The sequence below is a fragment of the Maniola jurtina genome, chromosome 5, assembly GCF_905333055.1.
Source record: "Maniola jurtina chromosome 5, ilManJurt1.1, whole genome shotgun sequence".
Classification (NCBI taxonomy): Eukaryota; Metazoa; Arthropoda; class Insecta; order Lepidoptera; family Nymphalidae; genus Maniola; species Maniola jurtina.
The window spans coordinates 7,529,766-7,552,572 of record NC_060033.1 but is presented as its reverse complement, the minus strand read 5'-3'; the positions used below and the strand labels follow the sequence as shown (position 1 = coordinate 7,552,572).

Here is a 22,807-nt window from a genome sequence, read left to right as displayed (position 1 = left end):
TCACAACTTTTATTAAAGTTTTCTTAGCCAAAGGCACACGTCCGATTTACTTTTTCTTTTCTCAATTTTACTTTGTGCCTTAAAGGCCATTTAGATACTTAGGTACTTAGTGCTTAGATACCTCAAAGAAATTAATTGATTCTACTTATGTAGGTAGGCCTTGATCCAAAGATTTGTGCAAAATCACTAAAGTAGCAGGTCTGAATGAAGTGAAGTCATAATTCTCTCATAAATCTAGATGGAGGAAAGTCAAACAGTTCCCACGGGATTTTTAAAAAGCTTAAATCCACGCGGTCGAAATTGACAGGCATCTTTTAGGGTAGGTAATCTTATTCCAAAGCCTTAGCTTATTCTTAGAGCCTCGATAGCTCAACGGTAGAGGAGCGGACTGAATTCCGAAAGGTCGACGATTCAAACCCCACCCGTTGCACTATTGTCGTACCCACTCCTGGCACAAGCTTTACGCTTAATTGGAGGGGAAAGGGGAGTATTAGGTAGTCATGATTAGCATGGCTAATATTCTTTAAAAAAAAACTGGTGGTTTTGACACTTCCCTGCCGCAGTGGTGAGCGCTGTAATCTTATCAGTGGAAGGTCCTATAGGTTTGATTCCTGGCAGGGGTTTGGAATTTTATAATTTCTTTTGCTCTGGTCTGGTCTGGTGGGCCGTGGCAGGCTTCGACCGTGGCTATTTACTACCCTACCGGAAAAGCCGTGCCGCCAAGTGATTTAGTTTTCAGTAAGATGCCGTGTAGAATGGGCTTTACAGAAAAAAAAACTGGTGGTAGAGTCTTGCACCCTATCCCCAGTTCTGAATAATATTTTAAAAATTGAAAAGGAAGTGAGACGAAAAAATATACCAACCTAGTTCCGATCTAAGATTCTGATAAGAAAAAAGACGTCAGAGCGGGCCATAATAGTAGGTATGTCCAGCTATACCTAAGTATAAAAGGTTTAAATTAATGATCATAGCAGTCGATGCGCGCTTTTCCAACGTTGACGACATTGAGTAGGTACCTAAGACGTACCCCAACCCAAAGACTAAAAAAAATATTTCGTCAATTTGATGCTGCTATGAAAATAAAAATAACTTTCACAAAATATTCACTCAATTTTTTTTTATTGGTAAGTATACAAACTCAATGATAATATGTTAGTACAAACTTCGATAAAGCATTTTATATCGAATTATTAATCGATGGGAACGAACGACACAAATATTTCTGTGATTCGCAGCCATTTATTTTTTGCATGTGGTACCTTTTTTTATTAAGTAAAAAAAAACAATATTCGTAAATCGTATTTTAAATCCAGCACAGGTTTTAATATTTTTATGTCGGCAACTATGGTAGTAACCTAGTAAGGCTGTGTCGGCGGCAATGGCAAACACATAGTTTAGTTTAGGAGGTAGGTGCGAACGCTACTGAGTTCACACTCTAATAAAACGTGCTCTGGTGGTCCCCACCAAGTTTAAGATGGGCGATCGATGTGCATACTGCTTCTGTGTGACTGGTTTATAGGGTTCCGTACTTCAGAAGGAAAAAGGAATCCATATAGGATCACTTTGTTGTCTATCTGTCTGTCTGTCTGTCTGTCGCTGTGATCTGTCGTGTCTATCAAGAAACCTATAAGGTAAGGACCTAGGTATATCTCGTTCACCTAGAATCCTGAAATTTGGCGGGAAGGCAGGTAGGTTTTAAAGCACAAGTACTCAAAGAGAAAAATCCGGAAACAGTGAATTTCTGGTTACTTAGATCACAAAAATATGTAATTTTTTGTACGATGGTACAGAAATCGTAACACTAGTGTGCGAGTCGGACTCGTACTTCACCGGTTTTTTATTTCATACTTATCTTTCAGTTATTTATTCATAAAAGAGAAACAAAAAAAGTAGGTACATAATACCTTACTAGTACCTACAAGTACCTACCTATCTACTTTTGAATATTCAAATGCGTCTAAGTAGGTAGGTATACTTGCTATTGGTTCCGAATGAAAGAAAAGAAAGGTCCTACGGAGAAGACGAGTGGGAAACCCAGAGGTTGCTCTTATCAAAGATTCGATTTACAATAATGTTAGGATGCTATGTACATACAACTACTTAAAAGCAACTTCCGAGCTATTGCAGTCCCGTGCATTGCTGAAGCAATTTCTTTCATCTTCTAAAAATAATTAGGTACCTATAAGTAAAAGGTAAAGCTTAGCTACTGACTGATATCTATCAACGCACAGCTCAAACTACTGGACGGATCAGGCTGAAATCTGGCATGCAGATAGCTATTATGATGTAGTGACATCCGCTAAGAAAGGATTCTTGAAAATTCAACCCCTAAGGGGGTAAGATAGAGGTTTGAAATTTTGTAGTCCACGCAGACGAAGTCGCAAGCATAAGCTAGTCATTATCTAAGCGAGCTCTTTCATTATGCTTTTTAGGAGGATACTTTTTATAGAATTTTTAACGTGTGCACTAAAATGCAAGTCTAAAATTGATTGCAAAATTTTCTTATAAAAACATTCTGACTTCAACTGATTCCCATAAACGACATTCGGACATTTTTGAGGCGGAACGTAAGAGTCGCAATAGTATCTATATTGCAGTTTCTAGTTTGCCTGTAGACCACCAATTTTCTTCAAACTAAGAATAGTTTATCTTACAAAAGTTAATTTGTTGTAAATAAATTGAGAGATAAGAATACCAATTTCTTTAGGTATAATATGGTATACCTTCCTCTATGTCAGATACCTTAAGAGGGCTCTCTCCGTCACTTGCTTCATACAATCGTAGTTCCAATATTTGAATATTAAGCAACCAAAGTACATGAAATTTTGCAGACATATTCTAATCTAATATCTATGTCTGTGGTGTTTTAGATTTTTCTAAAAATATGTGGTTTCAAAGTTACGCGGTCTTAAAAATTTCCATACAAATCTTTGAGCCCCTGTAATTTTAAAACTACATATTTTTAGAAAAATCTAAAACACCACAGACACAGATATTAGTATCTAGAAGATGTCTGCAAAATTTCATGGACTTTGGTTGCTTAATATTCAAATGAAATTGGAACTACGACTGTATGAAACGAGTGACGGAGAGAGCCCTGTTTTAACCGCTCGGTCAGATTTTATTCCTCCAAGAGCAATTGACGAACTTATTTTAAGACACAAACGAGTTTGTGAATTGAATTTAGATAAAAAACATTATAATTTGAAATGGGTTGTGCGAAAAAGCATAAAATCAAATATTCGCATCGATATTTTTAAAAACGTAGCTTTTTTAATTCTATTTATTTTTGTCTGCGTTAGCTTGTTTATTATTATCGATACAGTTATGATTATCTATAGGATTATTTACCAATTTATCATTTTTAATGATTAAGGTTATTGCTTCCTTAATGTCAGCCATATTTATTATTATTAATTATTACTATCGATCACTGAACACAGTAAGTAGGTCTAGGTGTAGCTAGTAATAAGTACCTACCTAGGTATACCAAAGTATAGTGCGTTTCATCGAATAGTACCTATGGCGTTATGTTGGCTCCCCTGTCTGTTGGGTGGTCATTGGCACCATATTGGCATGAGAAGACGCAGATTTTGTTTATTTTCTTTTGATTTTCATTTCATTCATTCAGGAAAATCAAATGAAAATAAACAAAATCTGCGTCTTCTTATGCAAATATCGTACCAATGACTTGGACAGACAGGGGAGCCAACATAACGCCATAGGTACTATTCGATGAAACGCACTATAGTTTCCCATAAGTCAAATGTATGGTCCATCTATACGAATATGGCGAGACAGGACAGGTAAGTCTCAAAATAGCTATTTTAAGCCCGGTATTTACCTCGCTACTTAGTGCCTGCAATAAAACGTTGCACGCTAAAAGGCAAACAGTGTGTTTGTCTTGCTGCATTTTTGTTGTAACTTCGCCTCTCAGTTTGTTTTGAAAGTTGATATTTTTGCAGTTATATTTTACGACGTAGGCAGGTACCTCTACAATTTGAAATATTAGCTAGAACAAGTATTTATATGCTGCGTAGAAACTAAATAAGGAAATGTTTGGGTGCAGACTTTGTATCCTATTGGTACATCTTCTAATGATTCAGGAACTATCGTGTCTGGTAAAGTTGTAGATATACCGAGAGGTACTTAGTTGTTACTTAAATAAGGAGGTAGATAACTACTTTCACCTATTAATTAAAAATTTATTAATAAAAAGAAAACTACCTACTTATGTTAAGTAGATAGGTAAGTAGATTGGTAGAATTTTGCTTAAGTACTATAGCTAGGTAGTAATATAAATGTTATATTCATAGAAAAAAAACCGGCCTAGTGCGAGTCAGACATCGTGAAGGTAGGTAGATATATCTTAATACGTCGACTTAGTCGCAACATGTAGGCTTCCTATTTTACCATTTTGGTACAGAACCTTAAGAAGCTTTTTACTATAGTTTTCTAATGAAATTCGGATGCAGAGATTCATATTTATAATGGCAGCAAACCATTAAAAAGGAGTTAAGTTGTAAACGCGATAACAATCAAGATCCCTATCGAGCGTACGAATGGCACCAACATATCCAATTAATTTCTTATTAAAAGACTAATAGGTTTCACAAATTTTCGACAAAACTACCTATAGAGAAATCATGAACGTATAGATTTTTTTATATGTTCATGAGGAATGTTAGTATACCTTCCTCACGTAAGTATATATATAGGTACCTACCCTACCTATATTAATAGTCCACTGCATAGGCAACTAGATGGCTTTTTCTGTTTAATAAAGATTTTCGGTAAATTACGTAGATATTACCTACAGAATGTTCAAGGCTAACCAGGTTTTTCAGCAGACTCACAAAAAAATTTAGGGGGGTTTTATCAGAGCCATTTTTCTACCAAACTCTTTCATGAAACAAAACTTAACCCGATGTGACGAAGTTCCTCAGTCAGTAGAATGTTGACTTTCAATTTAATAGTAGGTACCTGCAGTAGAATTTAATATCAAAAAGAGGCGCGAGCGCAGCAAGCGCGAAATTTCTTCTAAAAAGTTTTTTAGTACCTATTACATTCTTATTCCTTACTGATTGTTCGGGGACTTTGGTTCGATCCCCGGCACACACCTCTTTTTGTAGTTTAGTGAGATTTAAGCAATTAAAAATATAACTTGCTTTAACGGTGAAGGAAAACATCGCGAGGAAACCTGTATGCCTGAGAGGCAGTATCACAGTGCCAATATTCTTAAAGGTAGGTATGTGGAGTTTACCATAGCCACACTTAGTCAGCATAGTAGGCCATGACCAAAAGCCATCAGTCTGAGAGGATACCCATGCTCAGTAGAAAGCTGGTGATGGATTGTTGCTAATGATGATGACTATTAAAAGTAGGTGCACAATCATCAGCTTATACCACTAAGTAGGAACGAAGCGAGCGCCAAAGTTTTATTATTTATATCTAAAAATAAAATCGTCTCCTCTCCAAGATCTATCCAGGCAAAAAATCTCATCAACCCATTGCTCCTTTAACTACGCCGTGATTGACAGACAAACCAATAGGTAAGTCAACAAATAAGCACACGGTTGCATCTATGTATAAAATGGGTATAGTGATAGGTAGATGCCAGGTAGGTTCATTACAAAATTAGGATGTCTGGAATATGGAAATGGAATCTAGTTACCTACTCGCAAATTGATAAAGCACAAGGTGTACAACAGAATTAACTACATTATAAACATAGGTAGGTAGATATACATACTTTGAACTATAAACAGAACAGTGGCGTGCAGACCATACATTCACAAACTATAGGCACTAGGCAAGTATACTTATCGACCTTACCTAGTTGAAATTTGAAAACCCACCGCACTAATAGAAAGGGTTCACGGACCTCAGCAAGCAGAGAAAGAGAGAGACTAGTTGAAATAACTTAATGGCAAATTTTCAGTAGATAGTGTAACGTTGTAACTTGTTCCCTAAAAATTAAATAAATATTTAACGCGGAACCCGCAAGTGCAGTGCGCGGACGGCTACCGAACCTACTCCTAGAAACTGGTTTTGCACACGGGCCGCGACGCGCGGCTGCCGGCGTACTTAGTACCTATTAGTTTTATGCCCTGCCTGAAAACGGTACCTATTATAAGCGTCAGACAAACAAGTATTATTTAAATCATTTTTACAAATTATTATTGGAATGTCCTCTTAAAACCTACGCGAGGAACACAGGTTCAACACGTAGAGGTTGTTCGAGAGTTTTGATTTAACAAAACTATAGATGGCAAAATAAATAAAACTTAACTAGAGCGTGATTGCTATCATAACATTTAAATAATTATCCAGTTTACGATTTAATCCAGTTCATCGAAAAAATACAATAATCGTTCCGAATCTCAGAAGGGAGACTCAACTACATATAAAAATCTCCAAAACACCCGAAGGTATTTATGCAAGTTCACTCTTGTTGGCATCCTAGCAAAAGACCGTATGATATCGGATGAGCCAAATTGATCGATTTTATTAAACTTCATTGGTCGTGGTACGATCATAAAAATAACTTTATATTATTTTTGAAAATTCAAATCAATTTTTTAAAACCTATCCGTCTGCCTACCGGCTACCCTGACTGCAAACTATTTAGGTACATGGCATTGAATGAGAGTCATTAAAACAAAAGGGTTTACAATCAAACAAAAAAATATGCGACGCGACGGCGAAAAGATTTCATCGCGGAAAATTTTTGCACTGACAGAAAAAATGCGCGTGGTTTTCGCTGTGGTTCATAAATCATATTGCACTTGTGGGGCTTTTGGTATTCGATAGGTTTGTTGTACGTGTAGGTACGCGCACCTACAACATTGTTTCTCACATAATATGGTAATAAATACTGGTATTTATCCCACATTATTCCGAACCAGTGGTAGATGCTTTTGACGATTCAAAAGAACTTGTAAAAGTCTAATTGAATAAAAATATTTTAAATTTTGAATTTTGAATTTTTAAGCACATTAAACAGAAAATACCTACCTTTTGTACCTAGCATCAATTTCATGGCAGATAACTAGACCTACATACTTAGAATCAGCACGCTAGAACAAAATAATCAAAGAATAAAGATTGTAAAATATAGAGAGAAGCGTAACATAAATCTTCTAACCCTCTAATGGTCGGTCTCGCTTGCATTAGCAAAAATAATGCGCGGGTGCAATCCACCCCGTAGATTATAAATCAATCAGGGCCACCCCTTGATGCTACATCACATTTATTGGTTAAACTTTGGGCGGAATGATTAAATTATTAGATTTTTTTGAAACATCTTTAGATACAAGATTCATGGACAAAATATATATACCTATGTACCTAATTGTTTTGAGTAAGTAGACCTATATTTTGTTTTGTCGCATTATCTTTGTTTTGTTACAGGGGTAATTTATTCTTTAAAATTTTGGTGAGACCTGGTATTTTTCTAGTTCCTAGTTTCTTGCTTTTTAGTTATTTAAGTTTGTTTGTCAAGCTAAAAGTTTGTTAGTAGGAGGTCAATTTCTCAACAGTTTTTCAGTCAGTGTTGAAAAATAGTTAAGCTATAAGTAGGCTTAATTTTACATACTAAGTATGACGTTTCTGCAAAATATTGGTTAAATGAAAGTTTTTCCTTTCATCCTTGATTCCAATAAGACTGGTTGCTTGTTTAAGTGGTTGCTTGTTTGATGTTTAGTCAATATCTTTCTTTATACGTGCAGGTGGATGCAGTATACAATAATTTACGAAACAATGTGTAGTAGGTACCTACACAATACACATTTACAATGCACCACTTGACACTATCGCATTTTGTAAAATAAGATAACTAGGTAGATATATCCAAAACAAGGTGTTGATAAACTTACTGGGCATCATCTCGACATGAGACGACGTGTCCATGATGTTGTGGTGGTGCAACATGTCGGGCGGGGATTGCACCAGCCCGCCACCACCGCTGGCCATCACCATCACTGATGATGATCACACCCACCCCCTTATATTTACAACACCGTGATAGCAATCACGCGTGATATCAGCCGTGTGCAGTGAACGGGTTAACGTAAAGAACCGCTTGAAAGAATTTTATATTTTTTTTACTATTTTAGGATTATTTTTGTTTTGTTTGTGATGGAAGGAAGGAAATGAGTGGGTTTTTTATTTATTTATGGGAGATGGTATACCTAAATCAGTTCACAATTATAACAGTTCATCACAAAATACACTAAAAATTGGTTACTTATCACTATTTGGTTAATAGGCACTTCGACATTTTTTTTTTATCTAAAAATATTGTCTGTGACGCGTCAAACACATCCTCTCACGGCAGAGGCCAAGCCCACACTGCCGTATTATATCTATAATTCTATGGATCGACGCCAAAGCGCATGATCAGACCGGCCTTCTGTGCCATTGGTAGAATTTCAGAACGCCTTTTTGAATGGTGAACTGTGATTCGTTGAAAGCTTCCTATTTTCCCGCCCTAATCGACGGTGTCCTAACAAAATGGCGCCCCCCTTATAGCCTTTTGATGCTTTTTTGAACATTTTCTTCGGTAAAAAATAATCCTGTTCGAATATAATGAGCATGATTTATGATTTTGATCCGCGGTCTCTTTTTTCTGGTTAATCTAGTCATGTTAATCTGGTTTTTTTTTTGTGTGCGACTCTGTACAGTGGATAAATGTTTTATAATTGTACATTTGTTTATTTTTCAAAACGTGTATTTAACTAGTAATATTTATAATTACCGTTCTTATTTATAGAACTTACAGTGAATCATAAAATTGGAACATTTATTAGGTAAGGTAGGCATGCCACATTTACTTACTCACTTACCTACTTACCTGTTTATTTTACGAACGCATTTGAAGGGTTAACCTAACTACCCAATATAATTTTCTCGGACTGAGAAAAAGCTCGTGTTAATTAGTACTTACTCAGTAGATTTGCATTAGATACCTATTTGTCTGTCTGTCCGTCTGCGTCCGTCTGTCAGAGCCTCATGTACCTACCTAATTAGTTTATAGGTATGTATCTTTGTATCTATTACCTAGCTACTTACCTATCTATGGCCTAATGAAACTTCTGAATAAATTTTATTAAAGTTGAGAGTTTGGAGAATCCTTTTTTATAATAAGTGGGGAAGGTACTAAAAGACTATTATTTGTGTCTTAGACAGATTTTTTACCTATATGAAATGTACAAGTAGGTAAGTACAGAAAGTCAGAAAGTAACATAACTTGCCCCAACTTGGGGTAAGTTGTTATCGAGCTGGGGCAAGTTGTTAGGTACTTACCTACTAGGTCTGTTCAAGTGATAGTCTTGTAGGTAGGTACTAGTAGTGGGTAATCTTAATTAGACTTTTTTTAAAGCAAATGTCTTTTCATTAGTTCTACTACCTTCGTTGGTCTACGTGTGAGGTAGAGGTTCGCAAAATAATGACAAAAAATCGGCGCCAATTGTCAACGTCATTAGAGCGCCACAGATAAAATAAAGTCACACAGATGATAAAGTTATCATAGCAGATGTTTCGTAAAGATAAAGCAAAACACTAAAATAGTCCGTACAAAAACGTTTTAAAGTTAGAAATCGCTTAAAATTGAGTTAAAATTAAAGTATTTAAGGAAGGAAGTGAAATGAGCTCTTAAAAAGATCGCAGATGTGTAAAAATGCCCTCGATAGGGGATTTTGCGTTAAAACACTTTGGGGTGATGATAAAAAGTAAGCTGACGAATTCATCACGTCTTAATAGGTTGGTATTTTTAATCTTTGACGTTGTTAAGGGCTTCTCATCTGACCTATGAGTTGAAATTGATTTCTAGTAGACACCTAAGTATAGGAATTTAGTTTTACTTAGGTAATTAGTTATGTCGGTACCTAAATATGTACGTACGTAGGTACCTACCTACTTACTTAACGTATTATGGTACCTAAGTAGGTATAGGTATGCAGAAACCCAACTCATAATGTAAAACATAATGTTTCATTATCCTCAACTCTTCAAGGCGAGAAGGAAAGTCGTGCCTGTTACCCAAAACACATTTTCTATTAGGTAGATTGTACATAGGTAGATATATTCGACGACACTTACCTACCTACTAGGTAACTACTTACCGATAGGTGTTGCAGTTAGTTGCCCAAGCTTTGCCACAATTACTGCTGTAACGACCTGTCATCCGTCCTGATAACTAATGTTAGCGAGACAATTTTCGCTCCAACTATTAGGTTCTCATGATTACCAATATACTGACTTAACGTCAGAATCCATTATAAGTCACCATTCAGAAAAAGCAGGTGGTATGTATTTTTGAATTATTTCAACAAATAATTCAAATATTCTCCCAAAACATACGCGAGGAACACAGGTCACAACGCGTAGAGGTTATTGAGAGATTTAATCTAAAAATGATTAATGGCAAAATTATTTTGTTCATTAGAGCACGGTCGGATCGCTACATCTAACTAGGTAAGTAGGTACCTACATACTTATTCAAATCACGATCTAAACACCGAAGGTATTCAATTATTAATCGTTTCGAGTCTCGGAGGAAAACCGAAATTAAAACCATCAAAACATCTGTAGGTAGGTACTTATACTTCATAGACCTATAATATAATACGTATACCTACTTACCTATACAAATTCTAGTAAGATGGCGAGAAACTACCTTTAATTTAATAAATTATTAATAGATAGGTACTTAATCTTATAATTAAGTAGGTATTATGTCGAAAAATACAAATCAATCATAAAAAAAAACTAACACGACTGATACAAAACTTACCTATCGTACCTATCAATTCCCTGCATGCCAATGAAACGTCTTGGATCATTACTCATTAGTCATTACTCGGTCATTCCAGTGTAGAAAGGAATTAACCGCAATCAATAAGTTGTCCGTTGTCCAGTAGCTTCCGGTCCGGTCTGCTTGCCCCTCGTATCCGGCGTCCGGTCAGGGGTGAAGATTAATTTCTTTGTTTCCAGACAATAGTCTGTGCCTGCTTCCAGTAAAATATGCCTTAGATTCGAAATAGTTGGATATCCCATATTATTACTGTCAACTTAGAAATCCATATCCATACTAATATTGTCAATGCGAAATTGTGTCAGTATGTCTGTCTGTCTGTCTGTCGACCTTTCACAACCCATGCGTTTAATTATTGATTTTGATTGCTGCATCCCGGAAACGAATATAATATAGGGCTACTCTTTATCCCGGAAATCAAGGATTTCCCATTGGATTTAAAAAGAAACCTAAACAATATAGTTACCTATAATAATACCTAGATTTTTTTTATTTCAGACATAGGTAATGCAATCCATAATATGCAGTGCTTTTATGCATATATGGAAGGCACGCCACTGCTTCCTCTGCGATCTAACCTAATGATGACCTAGTCAAATAGACCTAATATTGTAAGCGTATTTAAATCTGCAAGGGGTGGATATGTTAAAAAAAGCGGCTGTGACATACGGACGGACAGACAGACAGGCATGACGAATCCATAAGTGTTCCATTTTTTGCCATTTGGCTACGGAACCCTAAAAATAGTCTCTACGCACAGTCTACGTCGTAGCTGCTCTACGAATATATATTGCGATTTACGTAACATTTTAATATTTAACATAAGTATTGGAATTATATGTATAGGTACCTACTTATGGCTTTGAAATGTAAGACCGAAGAGACGTTGGGGTTCTAAGGTGTAGCAATGGCGAAAGATCGTAGCGTGTGGAGGGCCCTACAAGAGATCTATGTTCATCAGTGGACGTTTATCCGTTGATGATGATGATGATGATGATAAATTGTAAGTAAGGTAACTGTAAATAATTGTACATTGTTCATGTAGGTATGTTTATATACCTACAGCTTAAAGACTAGGTTCACAAAAGCTCACATGAAGTGTGATAAACTTTTTTATTACAGATCATCGTAAGTACTAAGTACCTACAACGTGCTACACGTATGATGTGTATTTTTCCAATTAGAGGTTCTAACATTCTAACGTAGCCTAACATCTAAGTACCTAACTAGAGTTCTGTTTGGAAATTAGATCGATCGTGAAGGTGAAACAAATATTGTTTAGTTAGTTGAAAAATATTCCAATGGCAGTATTTTTTTTTCGGAAGGTTGTGTAAAACCCTAAATATTGCCTTGATAGCTCAACGGTTGAAGAGCGGCCTGAAGTCCGAAAGGTCGGCGGTTCAAACCCCAACCGTTGCACTATATTGTCGTACCCACTCCTGGCACAAGCTTTACGCTTTGGAGGGGAAAGAGGAGTATTACTCATGATTAGCATCATGGCTAATATTCTTTTACAAAAAAAAAAAATAGCAACCACCTACGAAGTTATCATAAAGAAATCTATTTCTGGGAGAGGTTTTAGGTCAGTAACTAACTACTTAGGTACTTACCTTGATATTCTAGAATAGTAGGTAAGTAAGTAGGTACCTACTTGCCTATTATAAACCGCAAGTTGGTAATTAAGAATATTTTTATGCAACTACATAGAATTATTCAGTGGATATGGCGTTAAAAATAGAAAGATATAGAATTACTAGCTGATGCCCGCGACTTCGTCCGCGTGGATTTACGTTTTTCAAAATCCCGCGGGAACTCTTTGATTTTCCGGGATAAAAAGTAGCCTGGTATCTCCAATCCAAATTTCAGCCAAATCCGTCCAGTAGTTTTTGCGTGATTGAGTAACAAACATCCAAACATCCACACTATCAAATTTATAATATTAAGAATTAAGATTAGGATCACAGCTTTAAAATGCGCATCTAAATCTTCTATAATAATCTACTTACTTATAATATATTTCATACCTATTCTTGATTCTTTGGTAGCTACCTACCTACTTAGATACTACAGAATTCAGAATAGGCATAAGTAGAAGCTTTGCCAGCGTGAGCTTCATTTATGTACCTAGTAGGTAATACCTACGTTTGATGTATTGATGTGATAATAGTACAGATCTAGGTTGTAGCTACCTGGAACTCAATGTGGATAGGTAGGTACTTAAGTTCCGACAACATTGGCCTTTTCTAGTACTTTTTTAGCATCGCTGGGACCATTTTAATGGCAAGTCATTATGATTATGGAAGTACTACGTAAGTACATACCTACGTAAGTACCTATAGTATATGTAGGCGTGTGTAATATGTCGGTTACTAAGAATCGGTCTAATGCAACAGTCAATATGTCTGTCGTTTAAACAAGGGCGAGCGTGATGTGTTCGTTAATTAGAGAGACGAAATAACAACTTTTTAGAGGTCTTAATCACGTTTTTCGGTTCCAAGGCAGAAGTTATATTCCAGTGTGTTTTCACAATGCCATAGAACTGATCGTATGAGAGACAAAGTTCAAAACATCTACTAATAAGTACCTAGGTACAAACCTACCCTCTTAAATTTAAAACCCATATTTTATATTTAGGGGTCGAATTTTCAAAAATCCTTTCTTAGCGGATGTCCACGTCATAATAGGTATGCCACCTACTTAGCTAACGGCATGTCTTTTAGCTTTCAGCCCAGTCCGTCCAGTAAGTACCTAAGTACCTACTTAGCGTTGAATGATCAATCAGTCAATCAGACCTTTTCCTTTTACCCTTACTTCAAAAAGAGCCTAAACCTCAATCACCATATTTTGTGCAAAAAGGGATTTAGATTACTTATGTAGTATTCTTCATCACAAACAGATATACCGACCAAAAAAACACAAAAAAAACATCATTTATAAAGCTTTGCGCACTTTCAAAAGAGCAAGACAAAATGTTTGACAAAACGGAAAAATTATGTTGTCACGAAAAGAGACATCTTTTACACTTTGTATCGTTCTATAGTTACCGACAATAGAGCAAGCTTCTACTGAATTTGGGTAAACTGAATAAGCACTCGTATAGGTAAATAGTTTAATTTTATGTGCTCCGAGAAGCATTCCTAAATAGGTACTTAGGTAGGTAGATACCTATTACCTACATACCTACCTATAGTAAGTAAGTACTTATTACAAAATTTTGGAAAATAAGATAGTAAATAGGTACCTACCTATAGGTACCTACATTTTATGGTTATACCTAAGTAGGTAGGTAGGTAGGTACTTACTTATGTGCATAAACAGTTGTTTAAACAGATTTTAGAGTTAGTCAGATGTTAGGTAGGTACATAAACAGATTCTACTTTTTTGAGAACTAGAGTTGAGTACTCAAGTCTGGTACATCTTCTTGGTGGTAAAGCTTCGTCACACAACAACTTTACAACAAATAACAACTTTTTTACTTTAGTTATACCTTCTTTACGATATATTATGTAGGTACTTATTATCATTTTAATTTCTGCCTAATTTAACAAGGCTCTCTCCGTCACTCGTTTCATAAAAACGTAGTTCCAAATTCATTTGAATACTAAGCAACCAAAGTCCATGAAATGCAGACATATTCTAGAAACTAATATCTGTGTCTGTGGTGTTTTAGATTTTTCTAAAAATATGTGGTTTTAAAATAACAAGGGCTCAAAAATTTGTATGTGAATTTTTAAGACCGCGTAACTTTGAAACCGAATATTTTTTCAGAAATCTGGAAAACCACAGACATAGATATTAGTTTTTAGAATAAGTATGTCTGCAAAATTTCATGGACTTTGGTTGCTTAGTATTCAAATGAATTTGGAACTACGTTTGTATGAAACGAGTGACGGAGAGAGTCCTCTTAAGATTTAAATTTTAGAGAGAGATTTTAGTACTTACTTATTTCAACATTTTTTTTTGTTTTTAAGGAATAAGCATTAGCCATGTTAATAATGACTAATATTTCCCCTTTCCCCTCCAACGATTTGAACTAAAGATTGTGCTAGGGGTAGGTACGATAATAAGTACTTAGTGGAAATGCTGGGGTTTGAACCACCACCTTTCGGATCCCAGTTAAGGTATACCTACCTAGGTACCGAAACCACTGCAATGAAAGTTCTGAGTAATGAAAATGAGAACTACTCTTTAGCAAACTAAGTAGGTACCTACTTATGTATTTATCTCGAACTTAACTGAGGCTAGGTAAGTAGGAGTATAATACCTACCTATGATCATGAGTCGACGATAAAATGTCTTTATATAGGTACATAAATCTCATAATGGCCTGATATACCAGCTACATTAGGTACCTACGTGACATAAAGTCCTTAGAATAACCACCATAAAGTTTAAATTGAAACCAGATTGCAATATAATTTTAATCCCTTTCTACCTATGAAAATGTAGGCCTTATTATTGCAGGAATATGATGAACTTATACCTATGTGATAGACCTCCGAATAGAAAAAAAAACATAAAAAAAGTTTAATGCACTGATAAAAAATAAGAAGCTTAATATTAAAACCTTCTTTGTCGAAATAGAACACATTTAACACTCCGTTTGGCGCCATTTTATTGTGGGGTATCAGTTTTCGATCAGATAGATCATGATTAGATACGTATTCAGGGATAAAAACTTTGTAGGGATGTGGTAGGGACTTAGGGTAGTTTTTTTATATTATTTAAAATTAGTTGCAATTTTTATTAGGTAGGTTCCAAACTTTATTGTTGGTATATTATGGACGAAAATAGTTGTAGCATGCAGACAAATGGACATAACGAAACTACAAGAGTCCACTATTTTAGTTCAAATCTACAGAGATACTTAAAGTAGGCAAAACCAATAGGCATGAACTAGTTAAAATTCCAGTAGTCTACAATCTGGGACAAAATCCCCATCAACGCCCCTCGGGTCGGGATTTCACGGTCCACGATGATGGGATTAAGAAAATCCCATCTTAACGCACCATGGTGTCGTGTTACACCTATGTTTGTTGCCCGTTTGAGGCTCGGACACTTTGTAGTAAACAATATATTGTTAAAAGATATCAAAAAGAACATCACAATAGTCCTACCTTAGTAGGTACCTTTAGGCAGACAAAATTGAATTGTCTAAGATGTTCACTCCATAAAGGCAAACACGCTAGGTTTTACATTCGGGAAGTCTCTTTCACCCGATGAAGGTACTTACCTACGTAAAATGCAATGTAAAATCTAAACATACATATAATATAAAAGTAAAGGTAACTAACTGACTGAGGGACTGACTGATCTATGAACGCACAGCTCGAACTACTGGCTGGACGGATCGGGCCGTGGCATGTAGACAATGATATTACAATAGAACATCATTGCATGTAGACTATGAGCTATGACGCTGAGAAAGGATTTTTGAAAGCTCATCCCCTAATGGGATTTAAAATTAGTGTAGTACCTAAGTACTTACCTGTTAATCGTTCTGGATTCATGTTATTCTTGTAGCCATCCATGAATATAAAATTGCAGCAGGCAAATCGCAAAAATTCTATATACCTAAACCTACTAGTGTCGCTAGCAGATTTTTAGTAGTAGGTAGGTATTAACAGCTATTACTTAGGTTGTATAGTTAGGTACCTATGTAATTAAAAACTTCAGTTTGTGAAAATCAAATAGTAGGTATTCTTTAAAATGGTAACTACCTATAACAAATCCCATTTTTTGAATTTGTCTAAATATTGTATGCCCGTAAGGCCGAAGACTTAGTTATCTAAAAGCAAAAGATCTATCTTAGACTCTATACTTAGTACTCTATAAGTTTCGGGTAAAAAAGCTACTAAAAGCGTTCCGTGTGTCGGTATGTGCTAATCCTATAACACTGGGGGCTCAGCGTTTTATTGTCTACGTGCCCCGAATGGGTTTTGGACATTGCGTCGGTTCGTAAAGATTTAAGTTTTTTTTGCCATTCTTATTAATTTTTTTTGATAGTAGAAATAGGAACCACGTTATATTTTATTTATACGTAAATATAGTACGCGACAGGGCCGACGCGACAGATCGAAATGGCAACAGCGCGTAGCGGGTGTCCGGGACATCCTCCGCCTCATACCCTGATTGCCAACTGAACCTGTCGCGTACTAACTACCCTACATAAATTTAACAATACTTAAAAGAATAAAAATATGCATAATATATCTATAGTACTTCGGTAATATTTACAAAAAATAAACACCGTCCAAAAGGTCATTGGGCATTGTGCCCAATACACTGGCACTCTTGCTTCGCCGAATAGCTAAGCTTTTGCTTTTGGGACATCTTTCGTTAGTTAATTTCGTTAATTGTTAAGTTCAACAAGATCTTCATTAATCCATTGGTAATAAAAAAAAGTTGTAAAAAATCGGTCAAGTCCGAGTCGGACTTGCACACGAAGGGTTCCTTAATCCTTAGGTAGCATAGTACTAGAAATAACACTTTTAATTTTTTTTTTTCAATTTTCATAGCAGCCATTTTGAAATAAGTTATCAAGAAAACCTTCATACAAATCTCAAGTTTCGACACTCAGTGGTTTGATCTGTACGTTGATATGCCTGTTTCTCCTTTTATAGCTGATATAAATACAGATTGTACCTACATCTGGAACAAAGACGGGCGAAATCAAAAGCCCGTTCTACAACAACGTCACATGCGTCTGGTTTCGTAGATAACTCGCACTCGAGACGGACAAACAAGTCTTTGTACATCTTTAACGCGTTGAGATAACGTGTAGCTGACAAAGTTTCGCTCTCACGAAATCATGTGTTTTACTTGGGTGTTCGAGATTCGATTGCCAGAGAGCGTATAGTCGAATAAATATATGAATTTCATTAGAAACATTGCACAATAATGACGTTCATTACGAGCACCGAGGAGACGAGCATGTATGCACACCTAAGTACCTAAATACCTCTGCCTCTAAAATCATTAGGTAATATTGGGTTCCGGAAGAATACTTGTTTGCCAAAAAATTGTAGAGCTGGTTTCTACCTGATTTTCTTTTACCTACCTACGATTAAAAAAACCTACCTTTTCTCCTTTATATTTTGATTGCATTGGAAAATTATTTTTTGATCATCACTGGTATAATGAAATACTTGGGTAACCTAACTTATCTATTTAAAGATTCTTAAAATGTTTCTACCCGAACGTAAGTACCTACCTATCTATTCCTTGCCACCCAGTTTTACGTATAAAGTCACTTATTTTTGGGGGACGTATTTAACCAAATCTATCGATAGATATAGGAGCCAAATGCATTCGGGAGAGGTTTAACGATTCACTCATTGTTATCAAGGAAATACTCGTAGTAATAAAATTGTACGATTTAAAAGCCCGTAACGCCATATGCTTTTACCCGTGTCTTTTATCTGTTTACATACGAATTACTGTATCAGATAGTGTTATCCTACCGGATTACTCGATAGTGCTTTGGATACAACTCGAGTGCTTTTATTGAGTGATAGATTAGCGCTGTACATGTGGAAAATGTACAGTTTTGCAGGTAGGCAGGTAGGTGGAAAGTATAGGTAAGGTCCTGGTTTCAATCTCTAATTTACACGCACGCACTCACCTCTTACTTTTATGAGCTATTTAGGTACAAGCAGGTATGTGCACTGAATAGGTTACCTATTAAGTGCCTATGTGCGGGTATACCTATGTGCGTTCAATTGAATGTCACTTACGGTGAAGGAAAACATCGTGAGAAAATCTGCATATCGAAGAGTTCCCCATCATGTTTTCAGAGGTGTACCTATGAAGTCTGCTAAGTGACACTTGGCCAGCGTGCTGGAACCTTTCTTACTCTGAGAGAGCTTACATTCTAGAGACGGACATTTTTATCCCGGAAAGAGTCAGGGATTCCTACAGAGTTTTTTATAAACCTCTACGAGTACTGGGAGAAAGGATCCGCGTGTTTTTTTGCATAGCTATACTTAAGGACCTGGGGAGTGGCATGCGCATTTTATTCCGGAAAATCAAAAAGTTCCCATGAGATTTAAAAACCTAAATTTACACGGAAGAAGTCACGGGCATCAGCTAGTCTAGTACAATACGAAGCTGCTAAGAATTTATGCCCTCAGACCTCAAGATACTCATATCTAGAAGCGGTCAGTAGGTAATAATAACGACGCGGACGGACAGCCGGACAGACGGCCGACATTCCGACCGGCGTCACAGTTATCGCGGTATAAATTTTTATCCTTCACGTGGACGATTTAAATACAACCTGTCTTGGGAACCTCCCGTGTTGGCGACATTTAGGTTTTTGTTTAGGTTTTTTTGTACGAAATTCTTACGTTTATGGCTACAGTCAACATGACCCTGATTGACTGACTCATTTGCTGTTAAAGTCTCTTTTTAATGTGCACATACAATACTAGGTCTGCATAAGAGCCGTGATAGCGTAGTGGTTAAAAGGAGTTCACTCGGCGGCCGCTCGTCAACTTTATAATATGATATTTATGTAGCTGTCCTTATCAGTCCTGATGCGTAGGTATATTCTCGGTACATTCGTGATAATCACCTTTGCTCCAATTTAAGAAAGACCCCTGTTAAGACGTCCGCTGCCTAGGTATTCTCTCTACCGTGCTCTACATCTAATTTTTCGGAGGTAAGTACGTGTTTTTAGAAATTAAATACTTAAGTATCACTTGCTTTAACGGTGAAAGAAAACATCGTGAGGAAACCTACATGCCATGAGATGTTCTCAAATAATTATGTTTGAAGTCTGCCAATCCACACTTGGCCAGCGTGGTAGACTATGGCCAAAACCCTTCTCACTCTGAGAGGAGACCAGTGCTCAGTAATGAGCCGGCGATGGGCTGCTCATGATGATGATGATGAAAGAATCGCGTACAAATTTAAATCACCATTACCAAGTATTTATTCATGTTTTGAAAATGGTAGACCAAAACTGTAACGTCACTGTAATGCGCACAGATTGTTAAAAAGCAAGTAAAAGGTATAAAAATGAATTGATATAAATGATAGGTTGGTAGGTGCCCGATGAAAAGCGACAGTCATCGTGTGTTATTTTTTATCGCAGATGGGGTGGTGGGCTACATCTATCATAATTACTGCTGTGATCCTAATGACATTAGGTACTTACTTGTTTTGTTCAAGGCAAACCAAGGTAAGTAGCTCATAGCGATTTTCTCTACGGATTTTTTATTTTTATCTTTAAATCCACAGGCTACATTCAGTTTAGATGTTCGACCATAATGCTGAGTTGCGATTTGTATATTATATTAGGTAAATGGAAGGACAAACCAACACACTTTTGCATTTAATGGCTAGTGATATCATGAAATTGTGCAGCCAGAATGTGTACCTACCTACTACCTACTGTCACTAAGAAAATAATAATATAAAAAAATATTTCAGAGAGATACAGAAGTGAGTAGGAACTACCTGGTTATAATAATACTACAAGCCGATAATATTATGTAGGGTACCTACTTACCTATCAAAAAGGACAAAAAATATTACAGTAAATACTTAAACATTTTCATAATACAAAACAAGGCACTGCTTGCCGTCACATTTAAAATCATCCCCTTAACTTTTGCATCATTATTTAGATTTTAAATTCTCAGAGATACCTAATAATACGAATTTAATATACCTAAACAAAAGTATTAAAAAAATATACTACAAATAGGAGATAAATACTTGTATGAAAATTTTGACAAGTGTATTATAATATGCAAACAATAGGTACATTTTGAACACAGCCGCCCTCACATTAACCCTTATTGCATAATTGAATGAAAAGCACAGCTTTCAAAAGGCATATTTTGTGAATTAAATTATGAATATTCTAATAATTAATATTCAGCGCCATAGAAAATATATTTTTTTAAATGTCCGTCAAATTCCCTGCTTTTAGTTTGGCTTTGACGGGGTGTGATTTAAACTCAGACTGAAACCATTTGATACTTGTAATATTAGAAAGAAAAAAATGCGTAACGTTATTCCTAACGATTCTCTTTTCATTATCTATTTTAATAAAGGTATTATTCAAGCCACTACCAAGCTTTTTGAAAACGTCACATTCTATATAAATCGACACCCATACAACTAAAAAATACAATTAAAAAAACCGGCCAAGTGCGAATCAGACTCGCTCACTGAGGGTATTTTCTCCGTACTTGGGTATTTGTTCCAACATTTTGCACGATAAATCAAAAACTAAACAAAAAAATACATAAAAATAAATAAAAATCAGTTTTAGAATGTATAAGTAAAGGTATTTCATATGATACCCCACTTGGTATAGTTATCTTAATTTGAAAATTGAAAAACATTTTAATTTTTTTTTAATGATGTAACCACAAATTCGTGGTTTTCAGATTTATTCCTGTACTTGTACTATAAGACCTACCTACCTGCCAAATTTCATGATTCTAGGTCAATGGGAAGTACCCTGTAGGTTTCTTGATAGACACGACCGACGGACGGACGGAATGACAGACAGACAGACAGACAAACAGACAGACAGACAGACAGACAGACAAACAGACAGACAGACGGACAGACAGACAGACAGACAAACAGACAGACAGACAGACAGACAGACAACAAAGTGATCCTATAAAGGTTCAGTTTTTCCTTTTGATGTACGAAACCCTAAAAACAGTCAATTGCGAGTCGGGCACGCACATAAAGGGTTCCGTGCAATTCTACAAGAAAGTACACTCTTAATTTTCTTTGTGATGTAACCACAGATTCACGGTCTTAATACGAAATATATAGCGAATAGAAAAAAAATTAAATCTTGCAAACTGTCTAACAGAACTTTTGCAAGGTGATCTTGTTAAAATCGTTCCAACCATTGGTTCTACAACGAAAGTATCAAAACCGCACAACCCTTCTGTACAATGATAAGCACAGAATCAAGTACGACATATGGGGTGAGCGGCCCTGGTGAGTGTAGCTTAGCGCACCTCATTGATCCCGTTGTGCGCTGCACTTTATTAAATTACACTTTATCATTAACACGAAATTCTCCGTTCGTGCTTTGATTACTATAATGGTCATTAAAGTAGACTTATTTTTGACTAGAAAGGTTTAGTGCGACATAGATGTTGTATTAATGTGCGAACATATAACCTACACACTACCCAGGTGCCCGGTATTCTTCTACTAACGTTCGTTTTCATCTTCCTTCCTGGGTGCGTTTGTTATACCTACGTGAGACAACTGGTGCAGCTCCTCGCCAGTTCACTCCAACTAGCCATGCTTCTAGAGTGAGCTCTACAATAGGGATGATGACTACTAGTCAAATCAGTGGCTTTTTATCAAACGTCAAAACGCTCGAAGGGAGCTTGTATGAAATTTACAGAAGTGACGTCATAGACATTTGCCATAATTTGACTTACTTTTTTAGTTAAATCGATAATTTAAAATGGTTAGCAAACTTAAAACTAACAGCGGACGTAGATCTTACGAATTATGGAAGACCCTCTATTAAATAATTCCTAAGAAATAATTTATTTTTGACATAGGCATCATCCCAATTCCAGCAGGCTAGTCAAGTTGGCAAGGAGTTTTCGCATTGCGCGTTGGTCGGTTAACCGTGGCATTGGAGTATTTTTGAGTCACATCGGTGTCATGAAGGTACCTGCTACTTACATACTTACCTAAAGAGAGATGTTTGAATAATACGGAAAACAACAAGGTATTTGTTGAGAAAATAGAGATCTGTTATGCTTCTGTTCGTTATTTCATATATACAGGGCATTTCTATTTTCTCCCTCGAAAATTAATAGGATTTCTGGCTTTTGAGTAACCCGATATGTGTTACTCAAAAGGTGGAGATACGTACAAATTCCTTGAAAACCGGTAATTCATCATGAGCTTTCAATTTTCCCCGATTTAAAACCAACTGGATTCATAGCAGGGGGCCTCGGCGACTCTACACTTTAATCTACGCTTTCA

General features: G+C 36.2%; 1 protein-coding gene across 1 annotated transcript in view; it reads right to left on the bottom strand.

Annotated features, from left to right (window-relative positions):
- LOC123865307 (insulin gene enhancer protein ISL-1) overlaps positions 1–8,341 on the bottom strand; it is a 51,756-nt gene extending 43,415 nt beyond the window's left edge. Inside the window, exon 1 of the mRNA XM_045906265.1 lies at positions 7,878–8,341. Within this exon, the coding sequence (XP_045762221.1) occupies positions 7,878–7,980 (103 nt within the window). The 5' untranslated portion in view covers positions 7,981–8,341. The remainder of the gene's footprint in view (positions 1–7,877) is intronic.
- Positions 8,342–22,807: the final 14,466 nt, after the last annotated feature.